The 22,737-nt window shown below is 38.0% G+C and overlaps 1 protein-coding gene across 2 annotated transcripts in view; it reads left to right on the top strand.

Moving 5' to 3' along the window:
• The window catches only part of Wls (Wnt ligand secretion mediator), a 101,712-nt gene that overhangs the window by 19,762 nt on the left and 59,213 nt on the right, over positions 1-22,737 (top strand). For both annotated transcript variants that reach the window (XM_005332358.3, XM_078026487.1), the window contains exon 2: positions 15,089-15,361. In XM_005332358.3, coding sequence (XP_005332415.1) covers positions 15,089-15,361 — 273 coding nt within the window. The remainder of the gene's footprint in view (positions 1-15,088; positions 15,362-22,737) is intronic.

Raw genomic sequence — 22,737 nt, 5'->3', positions numbered from 1 at the left:
GTTTTCCAGAATAGGCTCTGAAAATTCACAGGTCAGTTTTCCAAGAAGGAAATTTGAAGTTGCGTGGTCCTATCCATTCATTGAATCTAGTGGTGAGATGTTTTCTTTTCTTTTGTTTCCAGGGATTGAACTCAGGGTCCTTAACCACTGAGCCACATCCCCAGCCCTTTTTTTGAATTTTATTTAGAGACAGAGTCTCACTGAGTTGCTTAGCACCTGTTAAATTGCTTAGGCTGGCTTTGAACTTGTGATCCTCCTGCCTCAGCCTCCCCAAACCCCTGGATGGATTACCGCTCCTGGCTCCTCATAGCATTTTCTTCCCAGACAAGACAAGTTCATCTCTCCCTACAGTCATGAGCTGCTGCTGACCCTTCCTGCCCAGGGGGGACTTCTTCACCCCCTTCCAGGTATCTGTTTTCCAACAGGGAATCCACATGTTACTAATAGTTTAAAGAAACAGAATTTTTGTTTGTTTGTTTTCGAAGGGGCCTGAGGATTTGTGTAGTCCAATCTTACCACACTGGGGTCTCCTAACAGAGACTACCTCCTTGTGAGCGCCTTCCTGTTCCAGTGATGTGCTGCTCTTTAAGTCACTTGCTTAATTTTTTTTTTCAAGATGATGAAACACTTTGATGGGCAAATATTCTTTCTTATCATTCTGTGGAAAACTGGCTTCCATTACTTCATTATATGTTCCACTCATGAATCCTGACTTTTCCTTGTGGAATAATCTAGAACATGTGCTTTCCTTCTGTTAGATAATGGCTTTTCAGCTAATTAAAGATAAATATGTCATTCTCTCCTCCCAGTCATATATCCCTCGTTTAGGTTAGACTCCTAATCATACTCACCATCCCTTCCTGGAGATTGGATTTGCAGCCAAGGTTAAGTTTACCTCTGCTACCATGGCAACCAGCGACTGCTTGTTGTTTCTACTTAAAGAAAACCACCATTTTCTGGTTTTAAGTAGAAAATCCATAGTTCAAAAATCAGCTTGTTGGTATCTTTAGAACAAAGACATCTATACTGCTGCTTGGATTTATATGAGAACACCAAGCTTTATAATAGTCTATACATTTAACTCTCCATTTTATCTCATGTAACTTATGGCAAACGCATTTCTTGCATTTCTTAAGTATCTCTGCATTAGTTTTTCTCATTAGGAGAAATACTGTGGCTTAAGACAAAGAGAGACTCTGCACTTGGATGGAATTAGGTTCAATCCCCTGTTTAGTCACAAATTGGCTGTGACCTTGGGTAAGTTATTTTTATTTTTTACCCATCTATAAATGGAGATCTCCGAGTATTATCTATCACTTACATCTGTATAAGAGCAAAAATCAGTTCAGTGGCTAGCATAAGGCATGGCACATAGGAAATTGCCAACAAATGGTAGCTGTTACTATCATTTGTGATTTGTAGAGGAGGCTATTGTTGTTTGGATATGTGATGTACCCAAAGCTCCAGTGTGAGACAATGCAAGAACATTCAGAGAAGAAATTATTAGGTTATGAGAATTATGACTTAATCAATGGCTTAATCCAACAATATGGATTAACTGGGTGTTAGCTGTAGGCAGAGGTATGACCAGAAGAGGTGGGTCATTGGGGATGTGCCTTTGGGGTACATATTTTGTCTCTGGTGGGCAGAGCTGTTCTGGTGGCCATATCTGGAACTGGTTTCCTCTGCCATGCTCCATCATAATTACTTTAAAATTGTGAAGATAACTCAAAAGAGATGTTGGAATTCTACTTCAGTGAGGAGGAAACCAAGGCCCAAATCTGTGTCCCCCAGATAACAGACTGCATAGCCAACCTTAGGAATTTCTCAGGGAAAAATGTGCATTAGCTATTCAAGGGGCCTGGGAGAACTGTATAATTTGTTGGGGAGTATGTCTTCATCTCCTATCAGATTATTCTTCTTCATCTACTGACAGCATTGCCATTATCAATAGTTTATTAAGGTTCTAAAATGTGCAAGATACTATAATAAGCCTTTTATTTTAGTTATTTTTATATATATGACAGCAGAATGCATTACAATTCTTATTACACATACAGCACAATTTTTCATATGTCTGGTTGTATACAAAGTATATTCACACCAATTCATGTCTTCATACATGTACTTTGGATAATAATGATCATCCTATTTCACCATCATTTATAACCTCATGCCCCCTCCCTTCCTCTCCAACTTATTTTAGTTATTTTATCCTCACCATGAACTTATAAAGTGGATAATCTTAGCATAATTTTACATATGAGAAAACTGCATTCTATATGGCCAAGTAGGTTGCCAACTAAGTTGCTAGTGACAGAGCTGCAATTTGAACCCAAGTTCTTCGTGAGTCTAGAGCTTTTGCTTTTAATTTTTCTTTCTGTTTTTATAGATGTCTTTGATAACATAAAGAACCTTTCCAGTGAAAGTAATTCCCTTACTGTACTGTATTTGTTGTTTTCTCTAATGACTTTTTTTTTGGTAAAGAGTAATCTGGATACATTTTGAACCACATTAGAAACCCAGTACTTCAAATTAAAATCATATTGAATTTTATGAATTGGTGTTTCATTAGCAAATTTTGTCAGTAATTCTTGGTTGAGGGCAGTATATGCTATGATTTTTATTTCTTCTGAAGAATTGGCTTAGCTCTGTTGGGTTTATTTTTGCCATTCCCCCCCCCCAAAAAAAAAACACAGGTTAGACATGATCCAAATTATTTCATTGTATTGGAGTATCTTTGCGTTGTATTGGCCTGTGAGTATAAGGGCCATTGGTTAGAGGCCGGAATGGAGTTTCTTGTTATTTTTTTCCTTTGTTTTCACTATGATTAGATTAGAGCCACATTCGTGGTAAATATTATAGGGACACATTTCACTGTATCAAACACATCAATATGATATTTTCCATGTACAGCGGGCTATAGCTTGCCCTTGCTTTCTGGAAGACCTGTTCAATCTCACCAATTGCTGATAGAAAACTCAGAACCCATTTAGACCCCAAAAGTAACAGACAAGGGTAGGACAGGACCATTAAGAATTGCTCCTCTGACAGATGTGAATATGCAAGGATAGTGAGGGGAGGAGGGACCTAGATGGTGATGGCTTGGCAGCCAGAGATTTGGTGTATAAATTGACCCAATTTAAGAGTCTTTTTTAATAACTTGAAAGATTAACTTTCATCATAATATGTAGTACATAAATTCCCTTTAGAATCATGAAGTTGCTAGATGTGTCTGACAGTTAAAATATTGCCTTTGATAGTTGAGGAAACTAAGGCCCAAGATTGGCTGAATAATTCGTCTGGTTAAGAGGCAATGAACTCAGTGACCCTGATTTCTGGGTTAATTGATCCTGCCAAGATTCTTATCCTCAAATTTGCTGAAGTTCAGGAGAGCAGCCCAATACCTGGCCCAGAATCAAAGCTCTAAATAAATAAAGAGTACTCATAGAATGTCAGTGATGGCAAAGCACCTAAGGGTTACCTTTCCATCACTATCCAGAGCTCCAATGCCCTCTGCATCTTTTTGCACCCAGCAAGTGTTCCATGCTGTTGGAGGCAGGGGCAGCTTGCCTCCTCTTCAACTGGTCTGGTTAACTTTGGACCAGTTTGAATTTTCGATTGCAGATTTCCTTCCTTAGAACTTGCCATGTTAGAACTACCTAGTATAAACCCAACTCCTCTTCACATCTGAGTTACTTATGTATTTGATTTTGTATCTGTACCACTCACACATCTTAAGCTCCTTTTTTAATACAAATTTTATACACCTCCAGCTTCTACAAATTCTTTATGGGACATAGCATATTGCTTTTCTTTAATTCCTCTCTCAGTGAATGATGTTACCACTCATCTTCTACCCATACAAGAAGTCCATTCCTCCCATCCCACCTGAATCCACTGGGCTTGCAAATTGTTCCTCCTAAATAACTTTTCCCTCTGGGCACAAGGTAGAATGTGATTGTCACTCTTCTGAAACTCTGTGTCATCTCAAGACTTCTGATACCTTCCTTACATTCCACATTCCTTCAACACCAGACTCTTACATTGCTTTTCTTCACCAAATGAGAACTCACCTCTGTAATTTATTGATGCAGACAGAAAAACTCATTTGGAGCTGCTGGGTGAGTAAATGCAGCAGAATGTTCCTTTGCCCAAATTTCTCTCTGAGCCTGGTTAGTAGGATATTGATGCTGTTAGAGAGGGGCATTTGATTTTTTTCCTCTTATAGGGCTTGTTTGTAGAATGTCAAAGAAATGTCCAGTGTGTTCTATATGTGTGTTATTAAGTATAAGGATTTTGGCGGGGGGCAGTGACTCTCACACCTGTAATCTCAGAAACTCTGGAGGCTGAGGCAGGAGGACTGCAAGTTCAAAGCCAGCCTCAGCAACTTAGGCCCCAAGCAATTCAGTGAGACTCTGTCTGTAAATAAAATATAAAAGTGGGCTAGGGATGTGGCTCAGTGGTTAAAAGCCTCTGGTTTTGCCCCAGTATCACCCCCCCCCCAAAAATAAGAATTTTGTCATAAAATCCTTAAATACACAGCCATTAGTGAATTACATTTAAGGCTGAGATGTGAACATTTTTTCTTGTTCACACACACACACAGACACACACACACACACACACACACACACACACTTGTTTTCCATCCATGTGGGGCCTTATAACCCTCAGGGCAGTATTAGAATAAGGTAAACAGGTGTTAGACCTGACTTTGAGAACCTCATTTTCTGGGAACTGCTAGAAAGTTGTTATCTAAACATATTCTAGTAATATGAATGTTGACCACAAACCCTTTGGGAGCGGCTTTTCAAAAATTACCCCTTTTTGTTTGCCTGAGGTCTCATTTCTTTTGATGTGTATGTTTTTTTTTTCTTCCTGTAGACTAGGGTGATAGTTTAGGAAAAATTTATTTCCATCTTCAGACCTCAGAATTTATTTTTTTATGTTGATCAACACAGTTCTGCAAGAACCACCATAATTATTTGTAGGACGTGGGCCTCCACTGGTACACATGTGTATTATTGGGATGTTGGCATGAAAGTCAAACATGGCTTCTCCCCAAACCATCCCTGAGTAGCAGTCTCTTCCTCCCTTCTCCCTCCCTCCTTTTCTTCTTTCCTTCCTTCCTTCCTTTTCATGGTACTGGGAATTGTACACCGGGGTGCTCTACCTCTGATCTGCATCTCCAGTCTTTTTTATTTTGAGACAGGGTCTCACTAAATTGCCTAGGCTGGCCTAGAATTTGTGGTCCACCCTCCTGCCTCAGCCTCCTGAGTAACTGGGACAACAGACACACATCACCACATCCAGATCAATTGTCAGTCTTAACTGTACATTGGTATAGGCAGGCATGGATTTAATTCATTAAGGCATTATTGCAATGATGCCTAAATAGGTGATTGATAAAAGTTTGTTAGGTAAATCAAGCACATGTTAATGTTGATATATTTTTATACGTAAAGACCCTATAATATAAATAGTTCAGTTTGGAGGTGGAGGACTTACATGTTTAAGCCTCTGTGCTATTTCCACAGGGAGAAAGAAGGTCCCTCCTTTAGGAGCTTGTAGTTTTGTAGGATTCAGAAGCTGTTTTTGCAAACAGAGGACTATAATAAAAACACACCAGGTGATATTGGTGCCAGGGGAAGCAAGAATCATTTATTACTGAAGAAAAAACAAAAAAGGTCACAGGGCTGGCACATTTATAGGCATTTTACAAAGTGAATGAAAGAGATGGCACTTGAACTAGAACCTAGAACTGATAAAAATGTTAAAATACTTAACACTTGCATAGTGGGCTTCATTTAATTTTGTTATTTCAATTTTTTAAAACAACTCCTAAGAATGTGGATGTGAATGTGGATGTTAAAACTGAAGATCACATCTAAATTTTACCTCTACCTTCAGTTCTAGGACATTTATAAGGGCCTGTCTTTTCTTTGAGGAATCAAGGAAGGCAATTCAATTATTCTTGGCATTTGTGAAATTTCAGATAAAGTCATGAAGAGACCTAACTTGCCCTTGGGCTTACACCATTTTTTTTTTGACCTTTCTGAGTACTCTGTGATTTTGTTCCTTTCATTACTATACCCCCTACCCCCATCCTTGCCCCAAGTACTGGGGTTTATACGCCAGTCCTTTTATTTTTATTTTATTTTGAGAGAGAGAATTTTTAATATTTATTTATTTATTTTTTAGTTTCTGGCGGACACAACATCTTTGTTTGTATGTGGTGCTGGGGATAGAACCCAGGGCCTCATGCATGCCAGGTGAGCGCGCTACCGCTTGAGCCACATCTCCAGCCCCGAGTCCTTTTATTTTTTGACACAGGATCTCATTAAGTTGCACAGGCTGGCCTAGAGCTTGCTGTCTTCCTGTTTCAGCCTCCCCAGTAACTGGGATTATAGCTATGCCCCACCACACCCAGCCTTTGATTGCCTTTATCTGTCTGTCTGAAACTGGTCAGAAAATGGAGAAAAATAAATCCGTAAACTGTGTGCAGCTCTGTAATAGACTCTTGCCTCCAGTGAAACATGGGAGCAAGTCCATTAGGTTCAGATGAGTTCAGTACAATTTCAGGAGTCTGTTATTCCACCATCCCTTGATGGCCCATTTTAAAGCACTCTGCCCCTGACCCTGTGTCATATTCTGCTGGTTCCTTTGTGCCAGTTAGTGCTCCAGGAAGCTCCAATGGCCACATCTTCATCCATCCCTCTGCTCTCCACATTATCTCTCAGGTAATTTGAAAGAGTTAATAGTGAGAGCTAATAAGTAAATGGGTAATTGAGAGACAATGTATTGGGAAGAACCCTGAATATGAAGTCACACCTGGGCTCTAGTCTTAGCTCTGTTGTTTACTGATGGGACAGAACCCATTAACCCTCTGAATGTACAATGTGGACGGTTACAATGGCTTGTGTACTAGGAGAATTAGATGATCAATATGTGTGAAAGTGTGCATTTAACGTTAGTATTCATCCTTATTATTAACGTTGATAATGTTACAAAAGTAGGAGGTGCATAATTTATAAATAATAGATGTCTGATAATAAATTATAAATAACAAATTTTTGGAAATTTATACTTAGAAAAAACGCAGTTGCTTCTCCTAGAAGATTTAATTTGAGGATTTCCTAACACGAATATTTCAACCCAGAAAATGTGCTGGTGGTAAACTCCTTCAAGAAATAGAGCTAGTTGTCTACCTTTTATCACCCCTATGCCCATAGCCTTCCAGAGCAGCTTTGTGGGTCTCCACAGGGGGCTCCAGGAAATTCCTACACACAGGCTGTTGTGCCCGCCATGCTGGGCTGATGAGATCATAGTCCTGGGTAGTAAATTATGAGATGCTATCATTCACTTTCCATAGGTGGCCTGGCTACATTCCACACAGCTTTTTGGCTGAAAGGTTGCTGATTTTGAAGTACTGGCACAAAGTCAAAAATTTAGTCAAAAATACAGTAAAATGGGCAATGAGCAACAGTTATTGGATGAGCCATTTGGTTTTTCTGTGGAAGCCTTTTGTGTTCACTTCATGTGTATTTAATTTTTGCTGTTCTGAGTATTTCTAGAGTGGAGAAACAGTAATTTCAAGCATTTTTCAGGGAGAGAGTTTAAAATTAGTAATATGATGTACTTCTATGAGGCTTCTTGATCTAGCCTCTCTTTATTGCTGGAGACCAAAGGTGAGGGTCAGTTTTTTCATCTGAATTCAGGCCACTGAATTGCTACTCCCATTAGCACGTCTAATGTTTGGCAGATTTTATATGGTAAACCTCTGGCAGGATCCTTTATGGGCATTTTATTATTTTTTCAAAAAGAAAAAAGAAACTGGCACCAATCTTGAGCCTAAAATTATTTCATCTTTACCACAGCATTTCAAATACTATGTAAGACTTTGGCTCAGTGTCCTCAAGCACTCTCACTTCTTTTCCCCCTTGGTTCCAATGCTTCTCAATTCCATGGGATCCAAGCCAGGCAAATAATATAAGCCAAGTGGTGCTGCTTGTTTGCTGTGGAGATTCTGACAAATATAAAGGAATTCTTCTATTCTTCAAAGTTGTTACATCTTTGGTTTCACAACCATTGAGGTTGCAGGCCAACCATTTAAAATTCTCTTCTGCCTAAGATCTAGATGTAATAGTTTTTTCAGTTTTTTTTTTAAGTCGGGATGGATTACACAAGTTTTGCTACAGTTTCTGAAAAATTTGTTTTCAAAATGTCTATGTCACTTATTCACAAATTTATGTCATAGAGAACTATTTTTAAGTATGTGCTTCACTTTTGTGTGTACAGTATACATTACTTTGCATTCAGCTCTCTACAGGGGGAGTGTGTGTGTGTTTTGGTGGTAGTAGTTTAGCGTAGAGGAATGTACTGCTGTATTGAGAAACATTAGCTTTCCTAGAACAGATGTGAACATAATTAATGACTTGCTGAAAAATTGCTGGCAAGAATGAATTGCATTTCACTTAGTATACCCTGTTTTCACATGTGAGGACAGAACTACTATAATTCCAGAAATTGCTTCTCCAGGTTTAGTCCCTGTAGACACACTTAAAGAGTTTTCAGTAACTGAGACCGAATCGTGAAATAATATTTCCTTCAGTAATCTAGTATAATGTTTAATCAATAAGGTTAAACTGTAGGAGAATTTCATCCTCAAAAGTATGTGACAAAGGCAGAATGTGTGTCTGACCATTAATACTTCAGAGCAGTTTCAATCAAGGAATGAACAGACTGAGTCAGTTCCTTCCTAAGTACCAAGTCTGGTTAACATAATTATTTGCTGTTTCTTTAGCTGTAATTTTGAAGCCATCATTTTAATGAGACGTTCTATAATTTAGATACATGCTATGGAGGACACTAGGGAATCATTTTAGAAATTGCTCCTGGATGAACGACATCCAGAAATGATTCAAAGAATCATTACTCGTCTGAGACCTCACAACTCAACCAGAAAATGTGATCTGGCCACTATTTAAGTGGCAGTCTATTCCACATGCTTCCTTTTTTTAACCAGGATTAAGGCTTTTGAGTTTAAGAAAGGCATGAGGAATGTCTGAGGGAACTCAATGGAACATTTAAAAAATAATTTCTAAATTAAGCTGAAGATTCACTTATGTTCAATGACTGCCTTGGGGGGACATTTGAATAAAAATTGCATAAATAACACAAGCTCATTTAGTCTCTTTCAATTCTGTCACATATACTCCCTGTCTCCGGGTTTACCTCTCCTACCTTGCTGCACATCGAAACTTCCTAAGCAAACTCTGGAATTGTCCAAAAACCTAAGTACCCATTGCATTAAGGAAGCATAAATATTTAGATAAGCAAAGCTTAGATCCAATCTGGGCATATACTTTTTTTTATTAACTTCTTACAAATTCTCTTTATAGCCAGGGACTGGCTATACACATGGAGTCACTTGGTTTCATAGTTCAGGTGGAAGTTTTGGAGGCTTACTATTATCTGGATGATACTTTTGTTTTCTACTTTCAAAGATGCAGAAATAGTCCAAATATTTCCCCATTAATTCTATTCTTTTAAATCATCCCCAATTATTATTTCTTTCATTAAGGGTAACATTTACTTCTAGAAGCCCCCAATTTTCTGTCAAACAAGGTTGAAAATAAATAAAATGAATTATAAAAACAAATAAATCATTCACATTTTTCGGGTACAGAGATAGTGATAGATTTTTAACTGAGACTAGGTTCAAAAGTTAAATCAGCCTTTCTGTGTCTCATTAGAAGAAAGTATCTTCTAGCAATTGTATGTTTTTAAATTAATGTTTTGCTGTCATCTTTGTCAGCTAAATGCTAACGTAAAAATAATTCTTTAAAAGATTTCTTAAATCCTCGACCATTTTACCTGGAGTCATTACTTTATTTTTTAATTGCAGGGTTGTGTTTATTAATGCTCGTAAACATGAATTACCCTTCCAAACTAGTCTGTTCTCCACATTCCTTACCCTTGTATCCCAGAGAAGATTAATCTTTACATATCATCTTTGTAGCAGGCAGACATTCTTCCTCTAATTTAGGGGAAGGCTGTTATTACCTGATGATTGAGACTTCAAAGGCTCTCTAGGGGCCGGTTGGGGAATAGGAGGTGGAGATTTTCCACTCCCACCCAGACCACCCTTCGCTCCCCCTTCTCCCAGCAGATCTCCCCCTGGCCTGTGGGTAGCTAGAGTTCTGGGAAAGGTGCCTTAAAAGGAGGCATCCCCCCAAATAAGAATCCTTTGTTAAATGTGGGTCACATGCCATTCCCTCTTTATGGTGCTCTAGAAAGCAGAAGGCAGACTATTGGTAGTAGAAACCAGGGCATTCTGGTAGAGCTGTGCCACTGGTTGGAAAAAGTAAGGAGCAAAAACCAGACAAGGGAAGGAGAGGTGGTCCTTCTTTTGATTGTTAAATGACCTCTTTTTGACATTCAATACTCAAAATGCAAGCATCTGCAGAAAACATGGTTCCTGTGCCCAGGCATGTGCCCTTCCTCAGGGCCTTCCCTACTAGGCGGTCCCCTTCCTCCCTCAGCTGACCCTTGCCCTCTTTCAAGTCTAGGTCATGCAAGCCACCCCGAACTCCTTTTACAACCAAAGGATCCTATGTAAACCCTGCCAGAGCAATTTTCAATCAGGATGTAATTCTCTGCCGACTTCTCAGCCTCCCACACTAGACAGTGAACAGCTTGGCGTCTGGGACTGTCATTTGTCTCTATCTTTAGTTAGCACAGAGCCTGCACAATGGTAATACTGCTAGGTAACTGCTAAAGCATCTTTGTTACTTATGATAAAGCAAAGAAATAAATAGTCTGTGTTGGCTTCAATGGAGACCATGTGTCATGTTAGCGAGTTGTTTTAGTTTTATTTTAAGTTTTCTAGGAGGCAACCGAGTCTTGTCTCTGTCCAACTTTTTAAATTGCGGGTTCTGGAGAGAGTAGGAGCTAATGATTTGAGGTTGACTCACCTTTGAGCATAAAAAACGGTAGTGGTTGGCTAGATAGTAATTTGTAGACTGGATAGCCATTTGAGATAACAGGAAACTGCCTGGAGTCAATGAATATTCTTCCAAAAGAAGTATAGGTTTAGTCATTGTTCACTTACATTTTTATTCAGAGTTACACTGTAATGATGACTGGAATTTTTGTCTCATTCTAGTGTATTCATTTCCCCTTTGTTCCCAAATACCCCTTGTTGCCCTTTCTCAGGTAGTATTATAGTAAAATACAGCGTTTTCCACATTTCTATTTTTTCTGTAATTGTTTATTAATTGCTCATCTTCATTATTTTTATGTACCACACCACTGGTGTCCAATAAGTTCACTCCAATACCTATCAGCATCTAACACTTAGTAGGTAGGTACTCAAGACATAGTGAAAGTAGCAACATTTGTACTAATTGAGAGTCAGCTGAATCGTCAAAGAGGTGTCTAGTTGGGTTTGTGCACATCTTCATACATCTCTGAATTTCTCAGAAGTCTTACTGATTTCATATCACTTTTAAGTTAAAGGTTGCATAGTATCACATTTTATAGTTTTGAGTACTGTAATGGAAAAGTGGAGGCCAAAAAATATTGAGTTGAAATACAGAGAAAGAAAGACAAAAATGGCCTGTTTGACATGGTAATGAGAACTGAGCCAGCGTTTTCAGAGTAGCTTGTGATTTTCTAACTTCCGTGCATACCCTCAAGTGCTGTCTTAGCCTACCATAAGTTAACTAATTCATGGTGACCAGATACACTCATTTTTGGCCAAATTGCTCTGTCTACAAAATTATATTAATGTAGAAGTTAACTTTTGGTTCTCTTATTTTCAGTTAAATTGTATGCTCTAGATGGGAGAGGGGACATTTATAATGTGTGCTGAGGCAGCTGGGCAATCCTGTATTACTACCCTAGGAATACCAAGGGGTAGTTATTTTTAGCTTTCACCTGAGCAAACATGACTCAGTTTGTTGACCTGAATCCATCCAGCCCCTTCTTAAGTACACAAACTCTATTAATCCCTAGAACCACACTAGTGACTAAGTAAGGCCTTCATTACAAATAGCTCTCAGTTGATTGAGGCTTGTTCAAAGGTTGCAGTAATTTCAACTTCCTGCATTTCTTTCCTTTTCTTACAATAAAATCACTTAAAAAAATTTTAAGGCCAGATCAAACTTTTTTTGATATTGGACACAGTTTTATGGTTGGTGTGTTTACAGTTTTAGCTACAAACTAATGAAAACATCTTCTATTGGTAGGCCACCAGCTATGAAACATAAGCTTTGAGTTTTGTTTACTTTAAATGCTTTCTATATAAAGAAATACCTGGGAATTCACTTTTAGTTGCAGAAGGAAGTTGAATTGAAAAGATATTATTGGAGGAACACTAATCATGTTTGAATTATGATGCCTGTTTACTTGCTCAAACAATACGTGCATTTTTTTCTTTTGAGCACTACTAGAAAAATTGAAAATGTTGAATTATCTTCAGATTTTTAAGTCATGCAAAAAGCAAAGACTTTTTTTTTTTAACTAGGAAAAAAAACTTGACTGGAGGACTAATTTATTCAAGTGAAGAAAAATATTTGTCATTCTCTCAGTCTGGCTTATGATGCACTTGAGGCTTCTCCAAGTTCATTGCCATGATCTCTATGAAAATATTAGTGTTCCTAGGATTTTTTTCTTTATGGCAAAAACACCAGACTAGTGAAAGAATGAAAATAATGCAGGCTGCCACACAGGCAGCGTTCACTGAGGCCATTAAAAATGCAGCCTCTGTGCGGGTCAAGTGTTCAGCTTCTCTGTTGTTCAGTTTGGAATGTGGTTTTGGAGCTTAGCTGAGGAACCCGGGTAGTTATTTTTCATTTTAGTCTGAGGAGTGAGAGACTTGTTTTTCAACGTGGGGGGAGAAAGAACTGAAAAAAAAATGTTCATTTTGGTAGAATAGAAATTAAAATGTAGTAACTATTTTCTGCAAGACATAGTCAGTTTGAGTATGTTCACCAAAAATAGAATTCATGAATTCATGACTTTTGTCTCACTGTTTATTTTTCCAACCACATTAAAAAGGGGTCCAGTAAAATGTGCCATTTGGTCTTTCTAATGTCAGGGGTTATTTAGCTGAGTCAAAGTTTGATTGACTCATGTTTCGACTGATGAGAAGATGATGGATTTTAGGTGATTAGATGTAAAAACATCCTCGTGGTACAGTTTTGAGTTTTGAAGAAAAACTTCCCCAGCATGAGTTAGTGTGGACTCCCTGTTGCATGGTCAACCTGCTGTATTAATGGATTTTCAGCTGTATTTTGGTAGTGATGAGTTTTTCTATTAAGTTTTAATTATCTTTAGCCCAACTTTCTGCACATATAACATTTTACTACTCAGAATTTAACTTTAGGATAGATATTTTGGGATAGAAATATATGGATTTGAGCATTAGAAATAGAGCAGAATATTGATAAGATGCACTTTTGCCTCTTAATAAGATTGTCCTTTTGTTTTATGTAGTCCTAGTTACTGTCTCTTATTCTATTAAATAAGAGATAATTTCTGCTGAGAAAAGATCTGCAAACATAAGTGTGCCAAATATCAGAGGCACAGAATTAAGTACATTTAAACCACACTCATAAGCCATGTTTTTTAATGTTTTTCTTCCACTATCACATTTCAGGGAAAATTTATGGATATATTTTTAAATTATGCTGTACTATCAGGACTCACATGAAGAAAACTATGAAATATTTTCAAGGAAATCCAAAACCGGATTCCAGATAATGGAGAAGCAAGTATTGTTTGGATGGGAAGACCAAATGTTGGTTGAGGGTTGGGGTCATAGTGCAGTGGTAGAGTGCTTGCTTAGCATGTGTGAGGGTTAGATTCTCAGCACCTCCTATAAATAAATAAAAATAAAGATTCACTGACCACTAAAAATTTTTTAAAAGAAAATAATGGGAGAGGATACTGATTCTTCCCACATCAATTTATAAATTGAATACAAAAATATATAAATTTGAGTTGGCGAGACTAGTTACTCTAGCAAATATTGATTCTAATCATAACCATCAATCCTATAAGATTCAAAATGATATTGAGATAGCCCACAAATTGGTAGTCTAATATATGGAAAAAAACCAGACCTCACACCATGCCTTATGTCAAAGCAAATTCCATAAAATTCAACTGCTTAAATATTTAAAAATAAATTGTAAAAAGCAACTAGAATTCAATACAGTTGGCTGTTTATTGCATTTAGAAGTTAATCTCTGAATACAAAAACATGAACAAAATTATAAAGGGAAAGAGAGATTCTTTGTAAAATGTGGAACTTTTATGTATTGAAGTATGCCATGAACAAATTTAGATAGCAGATAGAAAAGTTAGAAGAAATTATTAACAAGAAATTATAATTATTCTTATTTATAGATAGCTTTTACAAATGGATAAAGGAATAGTTAGTGTAAAATAGTGGTTGACTATTTTACAACCAGTAATTAAAATTTTTTAATTATATGAAAAAATGTTTACAATAGGGCTGGGGCCAAGTGCTTGCCACACCATATACAAATAAAAGCATTCTGTCCATCTACAACTACAAAAACTTTTTTAAAAATTATAATAGCTAATATCAATTTTATGCTCTTTGTGTGTGTTTCCCTTTAAAATTAAACAGGACAAATTTATACAGACAGGTTAGTAATTCCTATGTGAATAGTGGTGGCATAGCTAGAAATGGTACAGCATGGAGTTGACACCAGATTGGTAATACATCTGGCGTTATTTATCATATGCTACCTTGGGTATTGGTGACATTGGTTTGGAGTGAGGAGGTGACTGTATTAGATTGCTTACAAATGTAGGCTTTAAATGCCAGTGATTGAAAACATAGTGGGGGCTGTTGGGGATGCTTTTATGCCCTTCTGGAGGTAGATGAAGGAACCTCACCTGGATTTGGGAGATTTCTGGGAATTACTGATCTCAGGTTGTAGAAGTCTGTACAAAACCCAGAGAGAAGACAGAAGTGGAAAGAACATTAACTAGAAATGGTCTCTTCAATATATTTGTCTTCTAAAACAGAAAATCATTGTCTTTTCAGCTCCGGGGCCCACCACAGCGGTGTCTTACATGTCAGTGAAATGTGTGGACGTCCGTAAGAACCATCACAAGACAAAATGGCTAATGCCCTGGGGACCCAATCAGTGTGATAAGATCCGAGACATCGAAGAAGCAATTCCAAGGGAAATTGAAGCCAATGATATTGTGTTTTCTGTCCACATTCCCCTCCCCTCCATGGAGATGAGTCCTTGGTTCCAATTCATGCTGTTTATCCTACAACTGGACATCGCCTTCAAGCTGAACAACCAGATCAGTAAGTGCACTCTCTTCCAGCCCTTTGGGAATACTCCTCATAACGGTAACATCATGATGATGATGATGGTGATGATGATTATAGCAGCATCTGGTAATCATTGTCTGCTAATTGCTTCGAGGCCCTTTCTGAGCACTTTACCTATATTAATGCACTGAATTTCTCCATTGAGTCCTAGAGATAGATCCTATTATTATCTCATTTAGGCACTGGGGAGGTTGCCCAATATCAAAAGATCACAAAATGAAAGATCTAGGGTCCTAATTCAGAAAGCTGTCCTAACTTGCAGCTTCCTCACCTCTCTGGTGCCAGGAAAGAACTCACCCACACAGAGTGACTGGAGGGCTTTGGAAAGGTCCTTTGTTTTTAAGTGGAATTTTCCCACAGGGCTTTGAGTAAAGCCATGGCCTTAGAAAAAGATCACTATCAATGTGGGGAAGCCAATCCATGAGCCTCATTTCCCACTAAAACAGCTTATCTTTTTAGTTCTGTTGCATTTCAAGACTCTGAGGGCATGGGATACCTAAACATTTTGTGGGGAAGAGATAGTTGACTGATTTGTTGAAGACTGAGACATGTTTGGCATCTGGGGATGGTGTAGGGAATCTTACATTGAAAAGGAAGAAAACATTTTTTTTACTGAAATAGGGTTAGGGATGCAAGGCAAAGAGAAAAGGTGTGTTGAAAATTGCTCTGGTCGGGTGCAGTGGCTTAGAAGGCTGAGGCAGAAGGATAGCAAGTTCAAAACCAGCCTCAGCAAAAGTGAGATGCTAAGCAACTCAGTGAGATCCTGTCTCTAAATACACAAAATAGGGCTGGGGATGTGGTTCAGTGGTCAAGTGCCCCTAAGTTCAATCCTTGATACAATCAATCAATCAATCAAAAAATAAAGAAAAAGAAAATTTCTCTGCCTGGGCCTATCCATAAACTGAAGCACTTTTACAAATTACGATTCTCTATATCAACAGTAATCTTGATATGCAGTTACATACAGTTTACACTGTTTAGGAATTAGAGCAATTTATGTACCTGATTGACATCTTATCTGAAATGAGTACATTATGCTGAGATACTTTTCTAGAATGCAGAGTTTTCTTTTTCCCATTCCTTCAATCTCTCATTTACCTTTTCAAACTGTTCTTGAGGGTCCACTATGGCCAGGCACTGCCCTGATGGCTGGACATGCAGGCACAAATGGGGATCTGTTCTTCAAGGGGCTATGGTAAAGTGGAAATGACAAACATCCAATTATGACAGTATGTGTGCTGGGTGCTGTGACCAACGTATATCCTGGGAGGCTGTAGCAACATAAAGAAAAGGCTTTGTGCAAGGAAAGGGCAGGCTGTGTGTCTGTGGGGGCAGTGGTGCATGCAGGTGAGCAGACATTCTCCAGGTGAGAGTCTTGAGAAGCCTGTAAACAGTTGGCCTTGAGTTTGGAAGTGAGTAAAAGAGCATTCTAGATAGGAGGAAATGGCCAATAGGAAGTCCCAGATTAACACAAGAACCCAGAGCATTCAACCATTGTTTCCCCGTTTCTTATCTGTTGACTTGCTCAAAGTCCCAACCATATGGTAAGTGCTAGGTACCAAGAATATAAGATTGTATAAGACATGACTTTTGTAAGGGAATAGGGGAGAGGGTGTCTGGAAAAAAGACAATAAAGCTATGAATGACAAAGAATATGTGGGTACTTTAATAAAAGGATTATGCACTGCAGTGTGTTAGCTTTGGGAAGGAAGCAGTGTGTCATAGGATGAGTCTGTTCATGATTTTGCAAACCTCAAGGTTTGGGATTTAGTATTCCTAGTCCCCAAAACATCTTCAGTAAAAGAAGAACAAGGGTTGTAACAGGAGTTCTAGGAGGACAAGACAGATAGATTGCCTGATGAAAAAGGTCTGTTACCTGGGATGGTTGCTTATGGTTTATTTCAGGTATAATCTCTTAGATGCCTAGCTCCAAGTATAAAGGAAAATGTTTATTCTGTAATAATTAAAATAATTGCTATCTACTGGCTCTATTTGTGCTGGGTAACAAATTAGCCAAAATTTAGGAGCTCAAAATCAGTAAATATTTATGATCTCTACCCTTAACGGGGATCGGGAAGATACACACAGCTTCAATTGAGAGTCTCTGGCCCAGCCTTCCACTTGAGGCTGTGGTCAAGCTGTTGTCCTCATCTGTGGTCTCATCAGAAGGCTCGCAGGTTCTGTTGGGTGGGGGGATCTGCTTTTGCACTCACCATTGGTTGTTGGTAGGCCCCTATTCCTCCCCGTGTTGGCCTCTCCCTGGGACTGCCTGGCAGCATGGCAGCTGCCCTCCCTTAGGGACTCCTACCCAGGAGAACACGAGGAGCATGTTTCAGGAGAGGCCATTCGTCACTTCTGTTGGTTAGAGAAGAACTGGTTAGGCCGTCCCACACTCTAGGAGACTGATTAACAAGGCATGAAATCCAGATGGGCTCATGGAGAACCTTCTGAGAAGCTGTCTCTCTGAGTGTGTACTTTTCAAAGGAAACAAGGTTTTATTATATTTTTAATTTTATTATTTTTTTACTATTATTATGTAAAAACAAGGTGTTTTATGTTCCCTGATTTATATCTCGATAACAAGGTAGAGTAGTAGAATCTACATTTTAAGAGAATGGTCTCAGGAGTCCCTCAGCAAAATGTCTAAGTCCCTGCAAGTTATGGAACCTCTCTGAGCCAATTTTGTCATCTATAAAATATGGATAATAATTTCTAATTAACCAAGTCACCTCCTTAAGGAATAAATTAATTTATGTAAAGTTCTTAGTGCATATTATTTATAAATTAAAGAATAAAAGTAACTATTATAATGATCATTCCTGAAGTTCATCCCCTTTACCAATTTTAATTTCTATATTTTGCTTAGTGAGATTAGACTTATAAAAGAAACATAATTTTAATTTTATCATTACTCTGTACAAGACAACCTTAATAACTAACAAATAAGACTCGGCATCCGGCGCCCTTCTATTCTGGCCTTCTCTCTCACTGCTGACCTGGACATACCAACTGTGTCCTTGACCATGTTCAGAGAGTGTCCCCCATGCACAGCTTTGATTATAGTGACCTTAGCGCTCTCTTCCTTTTTCTTTTCTTTTGCAAGGGATCAAACCTTGGTCCAGGGCTTCCAGGTACTCAGCAAGCACTCCCCACTGAGTCACACCCCAGCCCTACTTCATTTGTCAACAACCTTCTTCCCATAAATGAAGGGCTTCCAATTGAAAACCCACTCATCCTTTGAGACATCCTAACTCTCACTCACGTGCCCCTGGAGCCTCTCCAAGTATTTTCTATATTCCCCTCCTCCATTCCCTCCTAAGTACCCTTCATCTTCCTCCAACACCCCTCATCACTGGCCTGTGATGTCCACTCTGTCAACCTCAGTGCTCACGACTGACTTATTTTCTAGGACTCCTTGTTAAATGGTGACCTCCCAGTGGGAGGCTTGTATGTTGTTTATATTCACATAACTCACAGCTTTGTGATGAAAACATTTCTTGGATTGTGTCATTCTGCCAAAATAGTAACATAAGATTGAGGTGCTTGCCCCTTCCTAATGTGAAATAAGGTTTTTGTTACTTAAATAACATTTCAGTAATCATTAACACTGACACATTGATTCTGGGCCCAGTTGTTTCATATATTGCCTATACTAATAAAATTGTGGTTAAGATTTCAGAATTGACCCTGAGGTCATGTGTCCTACTTTCCAGCCGCGCCTGTTGCTCTGACAGGCTACTGTTGAGAGCCAAGTTTAACTCTTGGGAAGGCATTTTGCAGCATCTTCTGCTTTTAGATTGTGAGGAAAATATTGGAGGATTTTGTCATTCTGCCTTTTGCGTTTTTAAAAATGACTGGCCTATATTTCAATTTTAGAATTTGGCATCAGTTAGTTAATAATCTAGAGCCTCAGGTGAGTTCATGTGAAATTTTAGAAGTTGATGATACATTTCTAAAATTTAATTATACCACCGAAGTTTGGAAAAAAGTCCTTAAGTATGTTTAGTGAAATTTTTTTTATAACTAGAATTGTATTTTTAAAGATACTTCATTGATAGTATGAAATAACTCAAGCACTTTTTCTATTTCATTTTTTACCAGTTCACCATAAATGCATTAGGTATTTCAGAATTCTCCCAACTCACTTGAAATGTATTGAAAGCTCAGTATTCACAATTATCAGCTTAAATGTATCAATAAAATGATTTTAAATCCAAGTATTGAGCATTTATCCCAATCAAGAAACTAGGAAATAATTCTACATTAATAATTTTATAGATGAATGACTTCTCAGCAAATGTTAAACCTAAATAACAAATTTCCCATGGTGGTGAGGCTTTCATTAAAATATTTCTATATGTAAATGAAATATGAAGTCTTATTTTTTTTTTACTCCCTCAAATATGTCTTCAGGCTCCAAAATACATACTATCTTTGCTATAGATGAGGTATAGTTTGAATATTCATGTGTTGGAAGCTTGGTTCCTTGTGTAGGGTATTGAGGGGTAGTAGAACCTTTAAGAGGTGGGGCCTAGTAGGGAGTGATATCATTGGGGACGTCACCCTTGGAGGAGATTAATGTAATTCTTATGAAATGATTACATTAATGTTAGACCCCCATGGAAACAAATTATAAAGAGAGTGAGCCTGGCTCCTGATTCCCTCTGATTTCCTGTCTTACCATGTATCTCTTCTGTACATACCTATTTCCTTTTCGGTTTTTCCACCATGTTGGGATGTAGCCAATGGTTTCCTCACCAGGGGCTAAAGAGATGGGGTTGCCCAGTTAGGGACTCATTCTTCTAAACTGTGAGGTAAATAACCCTCTTTTTTTTTTTCTAAAGTACCAAGCTGTGGGTATTTTGTTATTTTGTTATAATGACAGAAAAATGATATTGTCTTTTTTCATTGATAGATATAAATGTATGAATACAGATATTTTAATTTTAATAATACTTAAGACAAGTCTGAGTTTTCCTCTGATTCTGTGTTAAGAATGCATGAGATTGCTTGTTCACTTTTATATTTTACCATTACTTGGATTCCTTTCTGACAGCAAGAAATGAGGCATGAGAGTGTGAGAAACAAGATCATTTTATATGTGAATGGCTTCCTCTTCATCAAAGATTCAGTTGTAATGATATTACCTCACATGCAAGAAGTCAGGAATGGACCTCTTTAATTAGAAAAACAAACTTTTCCCGTCAGTCTATGAAATGAAATTAGATTTCAAACAATAAGAGGAGATATCCTATTTGGGCTGTGAATTAAAGCTGGGACTTCCCATACATGCTGGTCAAGAGTTTTTACCTGCCTTTGAAGGGTCATCGAACAGATAAAATAATCTAAGGGCTATGTATTTTAAATATCTTATGATTATTTGGGGCTAAATGTTTATTATTTTTAATCATCCAATTTGAAGGTGATTCTGGCTTTAGCTAGGATCTGAGATTTGAACAAAAGCTTAGATATCTAAAAAACATTCACTCACACAATAAAAACTGGTCATTGTTTCATCAACTCCAGAATTTACTCAGGCTGGTATCTTTGGGAAGACAGCAATAGCAATATAGGATAATTTATATAAGTGATGTGTGTATTATATTTGAGAGTACATATTATGCAAAACAGTAATATGCATTTGAAAAAAAAGTATAATAGAGGGTTGGGACTTTCAGCCCTATCCTCCAGGCTCCCGGGGGAGGAGAGGGGCTGAGGTTTGACTTGATGTCCAGTAGCCAATAATGGGCCTCACCCTTGGAAGAGGTTCCTGTAGTTGTATGAAACCCTGTTTAGGTCGTGTGGAAACAAGATTTAAAAATCCTAGCTTCTGTAATATCCTTTATGATAAACTGGTAAGTGGTAAGTAAAGTGTTTGTTTGGGTCCCATTCTCTCGCAAGTTAGTCCAACCCAAGGAGAGGGTCTTGGGAATCTGGATTGTTGGCCAAAGGTCACATATCTCACATTGGCCACAATGTGCTTGCTCCTGGTATCTGAAGTGGGGTGGTTTTTGTGGGACTCAGCCCTTCAACCAGTAGGATCTGATGCTGTTTCCACATAGGTAGAAATAGAAGAATGGAGATTAATGTAAATCTTATGAAATGATTACATTAATGTTAGACCCCCATGGAAACAAATTATAAAGAGAGTGAGTGACAGAGGGACCTGTTTTGAACAGAAAATTTGGAATTTTGAAGGGTTTAAAAATCCCTCGGGCTAAAGAAATACTGGTAAGTGATGATGGGTGGCAAAGCCAGGCATATTCTGTTCTTACATAATGAAAGCATTCTGTTTTGCCTTGAGCCCTGGGCTGGATACTACAATCCAGTATCAGTCTCTTGTAACTGTGAATGACTAAATGAAGCAGTAGAATTATTTTTGTAAGTGGCAAGTGATTTTTCTTTCTCCAAACCAAAAGCATTTCTAGTGAAAAAAAATTAGAATGACATTAAAATTAACCAAAACGTTTTCAAGTTAGATGACCAAGCATCCCGTGATTGTGCATTGGTCATGGAGTGTTAGATAGATATCAAGGGAAGACCATCATAAAATAAAAAAGAAATAATCTATTGATTATTAAAAATAAACTCACATTATCTAAGATGGGGTGAGTTTGTAGAAGAAGGGAAGCCAAGGAATCCCTTCGGGAAGTAATATTTGGCCTTTAGCCAAGCTTCTTAATTCTGTGTTTATTGATGCTTCTGGGAGAACTTTACGGATATGGAATGACATACACCTGGGGAACTGTACTACTATGATGGAGCAGGTCATCTGGAGTGTCATTCAATTGGATTTCCATGTTTTAGTAACTACAGAAAAGCAATCCTGAGTTCACTCACCCAGCCTTTACTTCCACTCCTCCTCAAAGAGGGATTGATTCATGAGCCTCTTGCAGTTTCTGTTTATAAGATATATTTCTAATTGGATCATTTTCATCATAGGCCAGTATCACAAGATTTTAAAACTTACATTTAAATTTCTTCATGTTACCACAGTCAGAGTCAACAGGCAGAAATAAAAAAAAAAAAATCAGCTTCTTCTGCTCTCCTTTCCTATCCTCCCCAAAAAGATAAGCTGAAAAAGCTCAAAATATACCAGAAGGATCTCAGAGACTTAAATGGAATAGGATATTTTTCAGGACTAGGTAAAAGGGAAGGTGGTTACCAGGGTTCAAGATGGGCTTCATGACCAATCTCTTGATTCCTATAAAATTGTGAATCCCCCATCCTGCAAGCCAAGGTTAGCACCTAGGATTTCTTGGTATGTGTCCGTCTTATTGACTTGAGATGGAAAGAAATTAACATCATGGGAAAGACTGATGTTTAACCTTGGATATAGAAGATTAGGG

This window comes from Ictidomys tridecemlineatus, chromosome 11 (assembly GCF_052094955.1).
Source record: "Ictidomys tridecemlineatus isolate mIctTri1 chromosome 11, mIctTri1.hap1, whole genome shotgun sequence".
In the NCBI taxonomy this organism is placed as follows: Eukaryota; Metazoa; Chordata; class Mammalia; order Rodentia; family Sciuridae; genus Ictidomys; species Ictidomys tridecemlineatus.
Note: the sequence above shows the minus strand (reverse complement) of the source record. Positions and strands in the feature narration are given on the sequence as shown.